Source organism: Colossoma macropomum, unplaced genomic scaffold (genome assembly GCF_904425465.1).
Source record: "Colossoma macropomum unplaced genomic scaffold, Colossoma_macropomum, whole genome shotgun sequence".
Classification (NCBI taxonomy): domain Eukaryota; kingdom Metazoa; phylum Chordata; class Actinopteri; order Characiformes; family Serrasalmidae; genus Colossoma; species Colossoma macropomum.
The window spans coordinates 25,058,307-25,071,957 of NW_023494793.1; the positions used below are offsets into that span (position 1 = coordinate 25,058,307).

The following is a 13,651-nucleotide window of genomic DNA, read 5'->3' on the forward strand; positions in this document are numbered from 1 at the left end:
TCTATTAAACCATGTTTTTAATAGATCGCACTTTAATGTCCTATAAATTGCTTCTTGTTAAAATGAAAAAATGGGTAAAGCTTACTGTGTAAAGATAGCTCTCACTTTACTGCTTTTATAGCAGTAATAGGGCTTTTGTTATACGGCTATATTAGGTTCTCTTTTTATTTTCTTTGTATTTGATTTTTTTTATTTCCACAAAGCGTTTACATACATTGTTTTGTGTAATTTAGCATTGGTACTCAACTCTGACGTGAATGAGTTGAAGCTGAATCTTTAGCAAATAAAAGAACATCTTCCACACCTTAAAGGTCAAAAGCAGTGCTGCTGGAGTTTTTAAACACTGTGTCCACTCACTGTCCAATCTGTTAGACACACCTACCTTGTTGGTCCACCTTGTAGATAGATGTAAAGTCAGAGACGATAGCTCATCTGCTGCTGCACAGTTTGTGTTGGTCATCCTCTAGTCCTTCCTCAGTGGTCACAGGATGCTGTTGGCAGGATATTTCTGGTTGGTGGGCTATTCTCAGTCCAGGTGTTTAAAACTCCAGCTGCACTGCTGTGTCTGAACCACTCGCACCAGCGCAACGCACACCAACACACCACCACCACGTCAGTGTCACTGCAGTGCTGAGAGTGATCCGCCACCAAATAATACCTGCTCTGTAGTGGTCTTGGTCATTAAAGAACAGGGTGAAAGGGGGCTTACAAAGCATACAGAGAAATTTAAGGACTACAGTCTGTAATCGTCGAACTACAAAGTGCACATGTGTGGTAAATGGAGCTGAAAAAACGGACAGTGAGTGTAAAAACGAAGGTATAGTTAATGAAGTGGCTGGCTGGTGTATATCGGAAACATGATGATGTTTTATTGTTACTATGATAAACATTATTTGCTTTTCTGGGCTTATTGTCGAGATAGTCAGTACTCCGAAGAACACTGACCAGGTACGTCAGAGACGTTATAAATGAGGAGACCTGTCACTGGTTGAAATATGAATAGGAACGCTTGTAATGCTCAAAGAAAATCCCAAGAAAATAAAGAAAAAAAGACAGTCAGCTTGCTGGTTACGCCCCAAGTGGTAGAGGGTCGACAATGTTGAGGTGCTAGCAGGGAAGGCCCCTCTCGTTGTGGAGACCTGCGCAAGCACAGTTGTCAGATCAATCCAAAAAATCACGTTTTTTTTGTATGTTATTGAGCCAAACGTTACAAACTATTCATGAAATTTTTGTCCGATTTTACTGGTGATTTCTAAAATGTTTTTAAACTGTATTTTGAACTGTATTTTCAGTTTCGAATATTAGGTCTCTCCCCGTTCAAAGAGATAGGAGCCTGGTCTTGTATGGCTAGAAATAGACAGACTTTCCTATAAGGACTTTGGCTGCGTGTTTAGTCCTGTTTAATTAGATTTGGTGCAGCGTAGTGTGTGAAATGCTAAATAAAGAGATGTTTTTACTAGTATTTTTAAATGTGTGCTTTTTTGTCTGTTCCATGTTATCAAACCTCAGAAAAACAAAATACTGTGATACACATTGTGTATTGTGAAAGTGCCTTCAAGCATTGTGATGATATAATTTGGCTTACTTTTTAAGCCTTATTTTACATTTATATGAATGAACCCTGATATGCTTACTCAGGAATTAGGAATCTGTTTGGATACACTCTCTGTAAAGACTGTCAGTTTATCTTATCTTGCATTACTGATGTGATTAACTTGTTGCAAATTTTCAAACTGGGTTTTTTGATCAAGAAGAATATTGATGATTAGTGCCAGAGGTTGTATTCCTCTTCATTAGTATACAGTAGCTCACCTATCCTATTATCATTTACTATTGCTTGATATTGTTTTCTGCTGGTTTATTAAAAAGCTATTTTTGTTGCCTTTGTGGGACGGTGAATCTTTGAACGTCCCGTTTGTCTTGTTTGCACTGCTGCCGTGTAATACAATTCAGTCAAAAAGACCAAAACGTCAAGTTCTCAAACAGAGAGCAAAGTTCATCTAAAAAACAAACAGTTCTGGACAGCTGAAACAGGTTGGCAGATTTCAAGAGCCAGTGTTTCCTGGGAAACTGCTGAGAGAGTGAGCAGATTGTAAAAGAGAAGAGAGCCATAAGTTAAATGTCTCGCTGGAAATTAAACCACTGAAGATGCTCAGAAGTGGCTTGAAGTTCATGGGTTGTAAGTTTTTTTTTTTATTTCTTTTAAGTTAACGACAGTTTTGTACACGTTACTCTAGTGGTCAATGTAGTTGTAAACAGGAATACAAACCAAAGCATGGCTGGACTGTTGGCACCATGATGAAATAGTCCTGAAATGTTCCAGTATTTTGAACTTTAATGAAGAGGTTAGTCTGTCTAAAATAAATGTAGAGCTTAAGCACTGAATTTTGTCACTAGGCAATATGTCAAACCTGAATTTTGTACGTTTTGCCCGTTAATCAGTGATTAAAGAGCAAAACTAACTAGTATTTGTAGTGTTTGTGATTTTGTGTATTGCATATCTCCACTGTTTTTCTAAAAACAGTAACAGGGAGTCCTAATTTGGTGTTACTGTGTTATCTCAGACAATTTAGTCTACTCTTCCAGCTGTTGTGGTTGTTCTTCCTTTGAACAACTTTGTTCTGAGTCGTTCCATTATGTTTGTTTAAATGATGTAATTTTTGATAAAAGTAAAACAGTCCTTCTTAATCATTTTACTTGAAGATGTTTTCATTCTGGTTTCCTCAGAATTGCGGTTTGTCTACTTTTCTTGAAGATACAATCTGCCATATCTTTAGTGAGGGGGAGGAAGGAGGTCTTCCTTTAGTGTTTTAGACAGTTCTGGAGAGTTGATGTAATCCCCTCGGTGTGTTGTTTATCCTGGATCAGTATTGATTTCTCCTCACTCTCCTTTCCCTCTGTGAAACCTGGGTCACCATATGTGTCTGACAAAAGCCAGTTCTAACGTTTGCTTTGCCAGTTCTGTCAGAAGTATGAAGCTGTAAGATGGAGCTACATTTTGTTTGACTCTCCCGCAAACTGAGAAGGCACTCAAACATTCTTTCATTTTGTGGCTCTTGCTCAAATAAATTGCAACAGGTTTTTCAGATTCAAGTTTGTAGTTTGTAGTTAATATTATTTATCTGGTGTTTTATACATAGTTATATAATAGAAATTCTTTCTCTGAATATCTACAGAAGCGAGCACTCTGCCGTATAAAGTTCTCTATCTCTTAAGTATGCCTTTTCTAGTAACTTCACTAATAGGTCACACAATGTTCTAGAAAACTCCAGTCTTTTTTCACTCAACTCAGCTCCCTGCTTGGCCTTCAGCGACTGTAATCTCTAAAACTGTCAGAAACTCAGGAACTTGTCTGAAATGTGCTTTCATGGGCCAGACCACACTGAGATAAGTGACCCAGAGGAAGCGGATGTGAGCAGTTCCTGTTTCAGAAGCCTTGGTTAGTTAGCAGTGTCATGCCTACTTTTGTCAGCAGAGCTCTGTTGAACTACTTGAGCACTCAGGAAATTCGCATTAGGAAATTCTATTCTGGACTGAATTTTGCTGTTCCAAGTCTCAGTTAGTAAATGTATGAAGGGTATTGTTCTGTAGTACTCTGTTGTAAGGGTGGGCAATATGACAAAAATAGAACATAACAATATACAGTAAGCAGTACGATGTTTCACTTTTGTGAGGTTTGATGTTTTGGAACAGAAAAGTGGGACCACTAGTGCCATATTTTGAAAATACTATCAAAAATGAATGTAGTATTTTTTTTTTAAATAACATTGCACTTACTGCACAGCACTATTCGATTAATTCGTTCAGACCGACATAATTATGCTCTCTTTATAAAGAAACATCCAGTTTGTCGGTATTCTTTTAAATAACCTGTGCTGATTGGCTGCCCTGTATTGTGCCTAGAGCTGGGCGATATGGCCAAAAATGTTATCACGATAAACACAATTCATATAGTTCGATATCGCTACATACCGCGATAAATGTCAAATCATTATGTCTTCCAAGACTGAAGGCTGGTTTTTGCTCCTGGGTGGTTAACTGCTGTTTTAAACTATCCTTTATGGTTGGAACACAACAAACACTCACCAAACAGTGGAACATTTCACAAATCTGTCATGGGAGAGTGGGAGAAAGTGTCTGGTGAGCTGTTTTTAACCAGCTGGAAAAGCACAGCCACAGTTTTTGTAATAGTCATAATTTCACTATAGTCACAAAGAAAGAAAACAGATCATTTTCAGCTGTCTGGTGACGAGTGCCAGGCTCTCTGGTTACAAATGACATCACAGTATTCAGACACCAGCTAGCAACGACTGGATTTCTCTATACTATCAAAGTAGTTTAAGGGGTGAACCCCAAAATATCAACACCAGACAAACAGAGTCCTCTTTTTAGGTACGTTTAAACTGAAAGCGGTGCTTTTGTGTCGTGTTTGATCTACAGTATCATCAATTCGCTGTGCTGTGTGAGTGACGGAGCGCTGCTTCAAGTTAGCCAGCTGCTAAAAACAGCTAGCCTGGAAAGATAGCACTCTCCCGTTTACATGAACTCACTTCTTTCTTTCACTTTCGTTGCTTGGGAATGCACTACTACTTAAATATGACTGTCCGCGCGCTTGAACAGCTTTTTAGTTGAGAGGATTATCGAGGAAAAGTTATATCGCGATAATTATCGTTATCGTTTTATCAAATTAATCATTAATTCAGTTTTCGGTGGAAAAAAAATCATTGATTTCAAGGTGAATGGACAGGGGTCAACAGTGTTGGCTGAATGAGTGGATGTGTGTCTTTTCCATTTATGGATTTTGTGGACTGAGTAGTGAATGTCTGCACAACCTTAATGAACAAAAACAGTTTGCGTTGTTTGAGTGACTATTGCGTTCTAGCATGCATTAAAAAGGTGCATTAGACATGCAGCTTAGTGGTACGTAGCTAAGTAAGCTAACGTTACTGTTATCTGCTGTCACTGCTGCCATTATTAGAAATGAGGTTCACTCTGACCTGTTTGGCTTCAGACTTCTGTCCCTGCTTGAGTTAATTAATATGATTTGATTGTCTTTTGCACTAGAGTAAATTACTATATACATGCAGTGGCATGATGTGACTTGTGATCCACTGAAAATTTCATAGCTGCATACTTTTTAGTCAAATGAGACACAAAATCTTTTTACAGCTTATCACAGAAATTAATTCATAGGTGAACAAGATATGGCATCCACAAAAATAGGTAGGCGCTAGGTCCTATCTGGAAAATGGCAGGTCCGGATCTGGCTTGTTCCAGCACTGCAGTAAGCACTTGGCTTTCCCTGTGTTGCAGGCTTGTTGTAGGAGCTTGTCAGTGTTGTTCACGCTTTCTTTTAAACGTGCATCTGTAAGCAGGTTCCTGATTAAAACGTGGCGGGGAAGTGACGTTTGAATGGCCTCCTCAGCATGCGTACTGTATTGAGCTCCTCCATCTGTTCTACCATGCCACGTGGCTTATCCCTCTTGTCTGAGCAAGCTTGGATAAACTGGCACTGGCTAACGCCTGCTAACAGGTGGCATGCTCAAGGCGGGTGCAACGAGGGCACGGAGAGTGTGTGTACCTCTGGTAGTGTATCGTAGTATTGAAGTGTCTGCTGTAAGCATTCAGGTTATTTCACTGTTGACTGTAGTTGTGCAGTAATAAAATTATTGTTATGATATACAGTACAATGCAAAAGTCAGTGACCAAAATAATTACACAGAAGCCTTAACAGCTAAATAATAATAATGTAATATATAATAAAATAAAATATAATAAGCATTTTTTTTAAATAATCGCGTGTTCACATTTTGCCTTTATTACATAATGTATTGTATTAATCTGTTGTCTTTATCTTCCATTCTTTTTGGGAGACTTGCTTTCAGTTTTTCAGAGAAATCTGCAGAGATAGTTTTCCACAACTCCAATGTTCAGTCTCAGAAGTTGGTTGTATTTTCTGCTTGTCACAATCCAGGTAATCCCGAACATTCAGTGATATTGATGTTGGGAACACCACCAGCTTCTTTGATTGTGTTGAAAATTTTCTTTATTCTTTTTTGACATCATCATTTCAGACTCATAGTGTTGAGTTGTCTTCTCACAGTGGAAGGATGGACAGAAACACCTGTGGATTTTTTCAGAAAGTGGAGCTTGAGCTTCTCCTTTCTATCAATGATGAAAGCTTTAAGTTCTGTTTATCTGATTGGGACAGTTTTGATGATCTACCAGGTCTTACATGGTTGTTCTGGGCCCCATTTTCTCTGTGTCTTTTAAAATTAATTATTTGTACTCCATTTTGAAAACTGTTTTGTTCTTATTTTTCTTTGATTTCCCTTATATGTTACATCTGATCTCCTCACCAGTATCTCCTAAATGATTAACTTGTATGTATTGTCCATTTTCACTGACAGTTGAAGTAAATGAAAGGGTGGTCTCTGACTTTTGCACAGCACTGTATATATTAGTGATAAAACCTAGTATAATCTTTTTGAGGTGATGTGCACTGTGAATTTCTTAAGGTGTCGCTGAAAGTTGCTTGGATTGCTCCTGTCATAGATTTTGGAAAAAGTGCTTATTTTGATTGTTAGTGAACAGAATTTTTTCCAAAAAGCTTTGACGTGCTATACAGTTGGAAGTTAGATGGGAATTATTGGCTTTGGCTCAGGCTGCATTTCATAAAATATGCTAGGTCAGTTGTAAACTTAAGATTTTATTTTTTAAGTAGTGCTTTGACCAGATTAGTGCTTTCATATCAGTGGCAATGCTAGATCCAGAATAAAAGAAACATCTGATTCACATATATGGAGTCAGTGTGTTTCAAATATCTAGCATATCTTATTTTAGAGACATAATTCCATTTGGGTATCAGCTTTCTGTGTTGGTGTCTATTTGAAGTCTACCTACAAGCTCAGTGTCATTCAGAATAGAATTTGCTGAAACTGTTTAAAAAAGTAGGTCTAGATCTTCACAGGTCTTTCTTGTCAGGTCTTTAATATTATTTTAATATCGTATTTTATTGTATGAATAATTGTAAACTAAAGCAGTTGAATTGTGATTTCAAAGCCTTGCAATACTGTCATAGTAGTAACATGGAAGAAATGGCTTGTTTGTATATTTTTGTATATTTCAGTGGGCCTACCTTTTGTTCCAAACCTGTGTTTCTGACCCTTCACATCCTGTTTCGTGAGCTGTTCTTTGTCATCTGGTATAGAATAAAATGTGGCTAGATAAATGAAGTTATGTCAGGCTCAGGAATTGTCATGGCCCTAAATGTTCATCTTAAATGAAACCTGAAAAGAATGTATTCAAAGGTTTGAACTTTTTAAAAACATCTACAGCATCTTGATATCTGGCAACTTGGAAAAAGTAACAAAGCAGCAAAGCCTCCTTGCTCCACCAGCCCAACACATCATTCTCATCTATGATTTTGAATGATTACTGCTGAACCTAAATTCCTAGCTTCTCTCAAACTTCAGAGCTATTCCAAATGCATGAACACAACTATGGGCACGCTCGTGAGAGAGTGCAGGAGAGAAAACGTCTTATTAGAAAACAGACCAGTCTCAACGTTGTATGTGGAAAAAACAGCCCATGCCCTGCTTTGTTCTTCTAGCTCATAAAATATCAACTACTTCTTTTTTTAAAATTGTATTTCACTGCTGTCAGAACAAAATCTCCATTTTTTGTTGTTTTTGACATAAATTGAAAATGCCTGTTGGCCTTTTACATTCTATGTAAATGTCATGATAAACAGAAATGGCAAAATTATTTGGAAAAAAGTCTGGTTCCATTGACTTAAAAGTAAAATATGTTTGTTCCTTCTCCTGTAAAGTTACCATTTTGAAGATACAAGATTTTGTTCTGACCGCATCGATTTACTTAATGTTTTTTTTTGCATTCATTTGAATAATAAATGGTGTTTTTACAAGCAAAACACACCTCTTACCAACAAAAATGGGTTTACATAGTGTTCTTAGGTGCCCAAAAACTTTTCTGTAGTTTCTTATGACAGGAAAAATAGCTACTAACCCTGTTTTCTTTTCCCCAGACTCTTAAGTCTTTTGCCATTGTTTGTCCGTCTGCTTGAAATGACCTCGTGAATATAGTGTCTAAAATAAGAATTACAACACAATATGTTATTAGCTCTGATGCCCGTCTTAAACAGAGCCTTTCGTGATTGCTAATGATATTGTGTTATGTCTTGTCTGGTGAACTGTTTTCAGTATCCATATAGCGTCTCAGCACAGCTCTGCAGTGCCAGCTACAGTGCTGTAAGTGTACAGTTGTATGCCATCATTGCTTGGAGTAAACAAGTTGGCATTTCAGCACCAACCTAATAGCTAAATGCCTCGGGATGAACCTAAAAATAGCACCACTTACCAGTTTAAAAACAAGCTTACCGTTCCGAGTAGGGACAGAAAAGAGGAGGCTTTCTTAGCTTTGGAATTCGTTTGGTGAAAAGACACATGAAGAATGGATGGAAGATTTTACTGAAGGATGATAATCGAGCAACTCCTTTTAGTACACAGAGTGCAGACAAACTGCTGCTTAACTTAGCTGCATACATTTTATTTGAGATGTCGTGCAAGATTAGGTAAATAACAGAAATTATAAAAACATTTTGATTTTTGGACGAACACAATTTATAATATCGAAAGTCTGCGATATCTGAATTTACTCATACAATCATTAACATCCTTTATCCACATTGGTATGATAAAGCTTTGGTTAAACATTTCTGTCAAATGTGGTAGTGATCAGCCCAGTGGAACGGTGTTTTTTATTTTGGGAGGTGACATCTGTTGCCGATTCTCGTGCACTGGTTGTGGGGTCAGGCTCAACTGGCCTTGAAGTGTATTTCTCTCTTCTGATAAGCGCACCCTCCTGTTCTTCTTCTCATGGGCCAGTGTTGAGCCACCATCAGCTTCTTATCAGCCTCGGCCTGTGTGCTTCATTGTGTGTGTGTGAGGTTTACTCTTCTTGTAGCCTGATATGTGTTTTTTTTTCTTATGTACAATTCAGTGAGGTCGTTTATTTATCTATGTTAAAATTTATTTACAACCCCAGTTCCAAAAAAGTTGGGATGGAAAATGTAAATAAGTGTAAATAAAAACAAAACGCAATGATTTGCAAATCTCATAGACCCATATTTTATTCACAATAGAACATAGAACACATATAAGATGTTGAAAGTGAGACATTTTACCATTTAATGAAAAACATGAACTCATTTAGAGCTTGATGGCATTCAAAAAAGTTGGGACAGGGCCGTGTCTACCATTGTGTAGCATCCCCTCTTCTTTTAACAACAGTCTGTAAATGTCTAGGAAGTGAGGAGACCAGTTACTGGAGTTTTTGGAGAGAATTTGGTCCCATTCTTGTCTGATGTAGGATTCTAGCTGCTCAGCAGTTCTGGGTCTTCTTTGCCGGCTTTCTTGTTTCATGATGCGCCAAATGGTTTCTGTTGGTGAAAAGTCTGGACTGCAGGCAGGCTAGTTCAGCACCTGGACTCTTCTTCTGTGAAGTCATGCTGTTGTGATGGATGCAGTGTGTGGTATTGTCTTGCTGAAATATACAAGGCCTTCCCTGAAAGAGACGTTGTCTGGATGGGAACATATGTTATTCTAGAACCTCAGTATACTGTTCAGCATTGATAATGCCTTTCTAGATGTGTAAGCTGCCCACACCATAAGCACTTATGCATCTTTTTCCAGATTTTCTGAATCTTTTGATGATATTTGCTTCTGAGAGACTCTGCCACTCTAAAATGCTCTTTTTATATCCAGTCATGTGTGTTAGTTTCAAATTGCTCCTCCAGCTGTTTTTTTTTAGTACCACTTACTTTTGTTGCCCGTCCCAACTCTTTTGAGATGTGTTGCTGCCGTCAAGTTCTAAATGAGTTCATGTTTTTCATGAAATGGTAAAATGTCTCACTTTCAACATCTGATATGTGTTCTATGTTCTATTGTGAATAAAATATGGGTCTATGAGATTTGCAAATCATTGCATTCTGTTTTTTATTTGCATTTATTCACATTTAACACTGCATTTTACACTGCGAGTTGGGGTGTATTTATTTAACCTAGGTAGTCAAATTGAAATTAAAATTCTGGCCAAGAAGGCAGCACACAACAACCAAAAGGAAAAAAAAAGGAAAATCAACAAAGAGACAAAAAGCAAAAACAACAAAAAAAAATTATAACTAAGTCAATTAATAACAAGAGCAGAAATAATGATGCAGTTCTTTAAAATTTGCAGTAGAGATAAACTGTTTTAACTGTAAGGATTATAAATTCAGGTAAATGAATAAAATGTAGCACATTTCAGCTTAATGTCTTCCAGAATATATACATATATATCATAATATCATGATATTAGTTTGAAATATTGGTCAAATTTAAATGCTGTCCGATGCTTTTATTTGTTTAAAGCAATTGTCTATTATTCAGTCTTCAGATGTAAACAAAGTCGTTCAGTGTAGCGTCGTGTGAAGTGATGCATTATTGAGAAACGTACCAACTCTGATTTACTGATTACAATGATGGTGAAAGGATCCAGGGCGAGTGGTTTTATTTGCTATGGAAGAAGATACATGAACCTGCATATGTCTTCTGAGTTTTTATGTGTAATGTTGATAGTAGTGAAATAATGAGTTCATCAGGAAAAATATTTTATGGGACTAGTTTGAAACACTTAGCCAGGCTTCTGAATGTTAGAGACATTTAAGGCTGTAAAACCTTAAAACAAGTCATAAAACAAGTTCTTGGGCATTAGGCAACACATTTGTAACCTTTTTATGCAGTAGTATTCTGAGATGTAGCTTTTAGAGGCATTAAATGTTTAAGAAGTCTGGTTCCTAACACCACCACCGTGAACAATTCTGACCCACCAAGGTTCTCTAAAACAGAGCATTTAATATCAAACCACTCTGTTTACATCTTAATGATTAAATTATGCGTGAATTTTGTAAAGTTGTTGGAATTCCTGTTTAATGCCACCTGTTCTTCTTAAACAAAGTAACAGGATGTAAAACGTAGCTGTTAAATCTTCATTTCAGTGTTTGAAAAAGGAGTTGAACAGTGAGCAACGCAGCCTAGTAACACAAGCAACTCAGATAAAATCTGCGGTTCAAAACCTTTTTCTACTACTATCATAATGAACATTTTCTTTTTTTTAAAAAAAAAAATCCTGAAATAAGCAGTGTTTTCATAAATAACACCAGTATTGTACTCATGAGATGTAGCTAGATTGTACAGAATGTGGCTTATATCTGAAAAAGGTAGACTGCAGAATATTTCTGCAGTAGTGTTTTCTCCTTATGCTTGAATCATTACTACGTTGTGAAAAGCTTGATATAGAGCAGTCCTGAGCCTTACCTGACAAGAAAATATTAAAAGATTTTTCTCCAGTGAGGTTACAGAGTGTAAGACCACTTGTCAGTGTTCAAAGAAATGTTTGTGTGTGTGCGCATCTGTGTGGAAGGTACAATTCTTTAACCTTGACACCCATAACTGCTTCTCCTTGACTGAATGCCTCTTATCACCATGCAGCAACCTCCACACTCTCCTCCTGTCATCCATAAAATATAATACGGTGGTGCTTTTAAGGTGCTTACTCTTCTCCGCATACGGGAGGATATAGAACAAGCACGTTTGCTTGTAGGTTGAAAGTTGTTTGTTCTCTGTGCAGTTGTGGTTGCGTGAAGCATAACCATCTTTCACTATAGCTCACACACTCTTGACAAACACGTTGTTCTTACATATCTTCCTCTGTCATGCATAGGTTTAAATAATCAGCTGTGTGGTGGATGATGTAGCAGAGCTTTTGCAGTGAAGTGCTACATTAGGGTGTAAACTGTCTCCAAATAATACTGCAGTATACAGTATTACCGGTGGGTGGAGCTTGTCTTGCATTGTTATAAATTGGAAACTTATGTCTGCTTAATCCTGGCCTATATTACACGATTTTAGCCCATTTTAAACCCCAATTTAATCCGATTGGCAATTTTTGACAATCTGAAGTGATTTTCCAGGTCAAGAGCTCGATCGGAAGCGACTGATGGTGCACATGATTTGGTAGCGTGAGAGGAGAAACGAGTGAATCTTTATTTCTCTGATCAATCTCTGACGTGAACTCTGGAGGAGGCCCTCTGATATTATCAAAGATATTTGATATTTATGATTAAAAACGATCACGAGTTTTGTAGCGTGAGATGGTAAGTGAGGTGCTGAGTGAGTGATTCAAACAACAACCAATCAGAGAGCTAGAAGAGTGGAGAAACAGGCTAAGAGACATGCGTGCACAATGCCTGAACAGTGGAGAGCGAAGACAGAGGAGCCGTGTGCTAAACACAGTCAGATAATGGCCGTTATCATGCTTATAATGTATGGATCCATCTGTCAAGGCACTTTCTTTACAGTTTCAAGTCAGCTGCCAGTTTGTAGTATTGATCCCCAGTCTGTGCTTTCACTGATCATAAAAGCACAAACAGGTCTGGTCCAGTAAGTTTAGCTTTGTTTGTGTCATGTGGTATCTTCATCGGCAAAACTTGTGTGTTATACTCTCTTTGCTTTGAGTGCCCACAGGACAAGAAATTGTGACAAACTGACTTTAGGTTTGTGATGCTCTCTGTTTTAGAAATAGAATAACATTTTAAAAATCATGTTTATGCCCAGACTTACACCAAATAAATAAACAATGCGTGCACAATTTTCAAGCCTTCATACAATGAATGTCAAGCCATCTATCTAACAATTGCTAAATGTTAAACAGTGCTGCTAACTGGGAGAGAGGAGCTGGTTAGCATTAGCTTAGCTAGCATGATAACTCTGCTCACCACAGAACATGCCTAAAGCACTGACACAAATGACTCAAATCTGAGGGACAGACGTCAAGCAAATGGTGTTAAAGGCACGGAAAGGCGGAACAATACCTGTGGCATGGTGTGTGGACGGTGATGTTAGCTGATCAGGCTACAGACCCAAACAGTGCAAGTTTGATTCTGTAGTGTAGAAAGAAACTGTCTGAGAGAGCAAATGTCGAATAACTAGTGTTGAAAGCCAAAATCGAGCTTGTTCTGTGGTGTTTGGGATTGGACCAATTTGGCTAAGCTAACGATTACCTAGTTAGCAGGTCAGATGTGCCACACCCACCACAGTGCAGGCTTTATTCCAGCAACTGATGCTAAAATCACACCCGTTTAGAAGATAGAGCACAAAGTGGAGTGACTGGTGGTAGGGTGAAAGCTGAAAATGAACGTGTTCTGTGTGGTGTCTGTAGTGCTTAGCCAGTGCTGAGTTACTGCCAGTCTTTGTTTTTTTATTTTTTTCCTGACTCTTATTTTTCCCCTCTTTCTCTTAGTGCCACCTATCATTTTGACCTCACACCGCCAAGCAGTGAGCTGCTCTAAAATATAAATGTGTTTTTCAGACATGCAATAGAAATTTGACATCATAATTTTGAAATTATTTTTAAATACCTTATTACCAGTGTAACACCTGACCCCGGTACTGTGTGAAAAGTTCAGTGTTCTAAGCGTTACCTGACAAGAAAATACTGAAAGATTTTCTCTCCAGTGAGGTCACAGAGTGTAAAACCATTTATCAACGTTGAAAAAGCTGTTTGTGTGAGTATGCGTCCGTGTGGAAGGTTC

The 13,651-nt window shown here is 37.8% G+C and overlaps 1 protein-coding gene across 3 annotated transcripts in view; it reads left to right on the forward strand.

Annotated features, from left to right (window-relative positions):
• Nucleotides 1-13,651, forward strand: part of mib2 (mindbomb E3 ubiquitin protein ligase 2) — a 95,188-nt gene that overhangs the window by 11,081 nt on the left and 70,456 nt on the right. Inside the window, exon 1 of one of the 3 annotated variants that reach the window (XM_036578929.1) lies at nt 1,868-2,179. The exons of the other annotated variants lie outside the window; for them this stretch is intronic. Within the exon in view, the coding sequence (XP_036434822.1) occupies nt 2,149-2,179 (31 nt within the window). The 5' untranslated portion in view covers nt 1,868-2,148. Of the gene's footprint in view, nt 1-1,867; nt 2,180-13,651 lie in introns of those variants that run through there. 3 annotated transcript variants of the gene reach the window in all.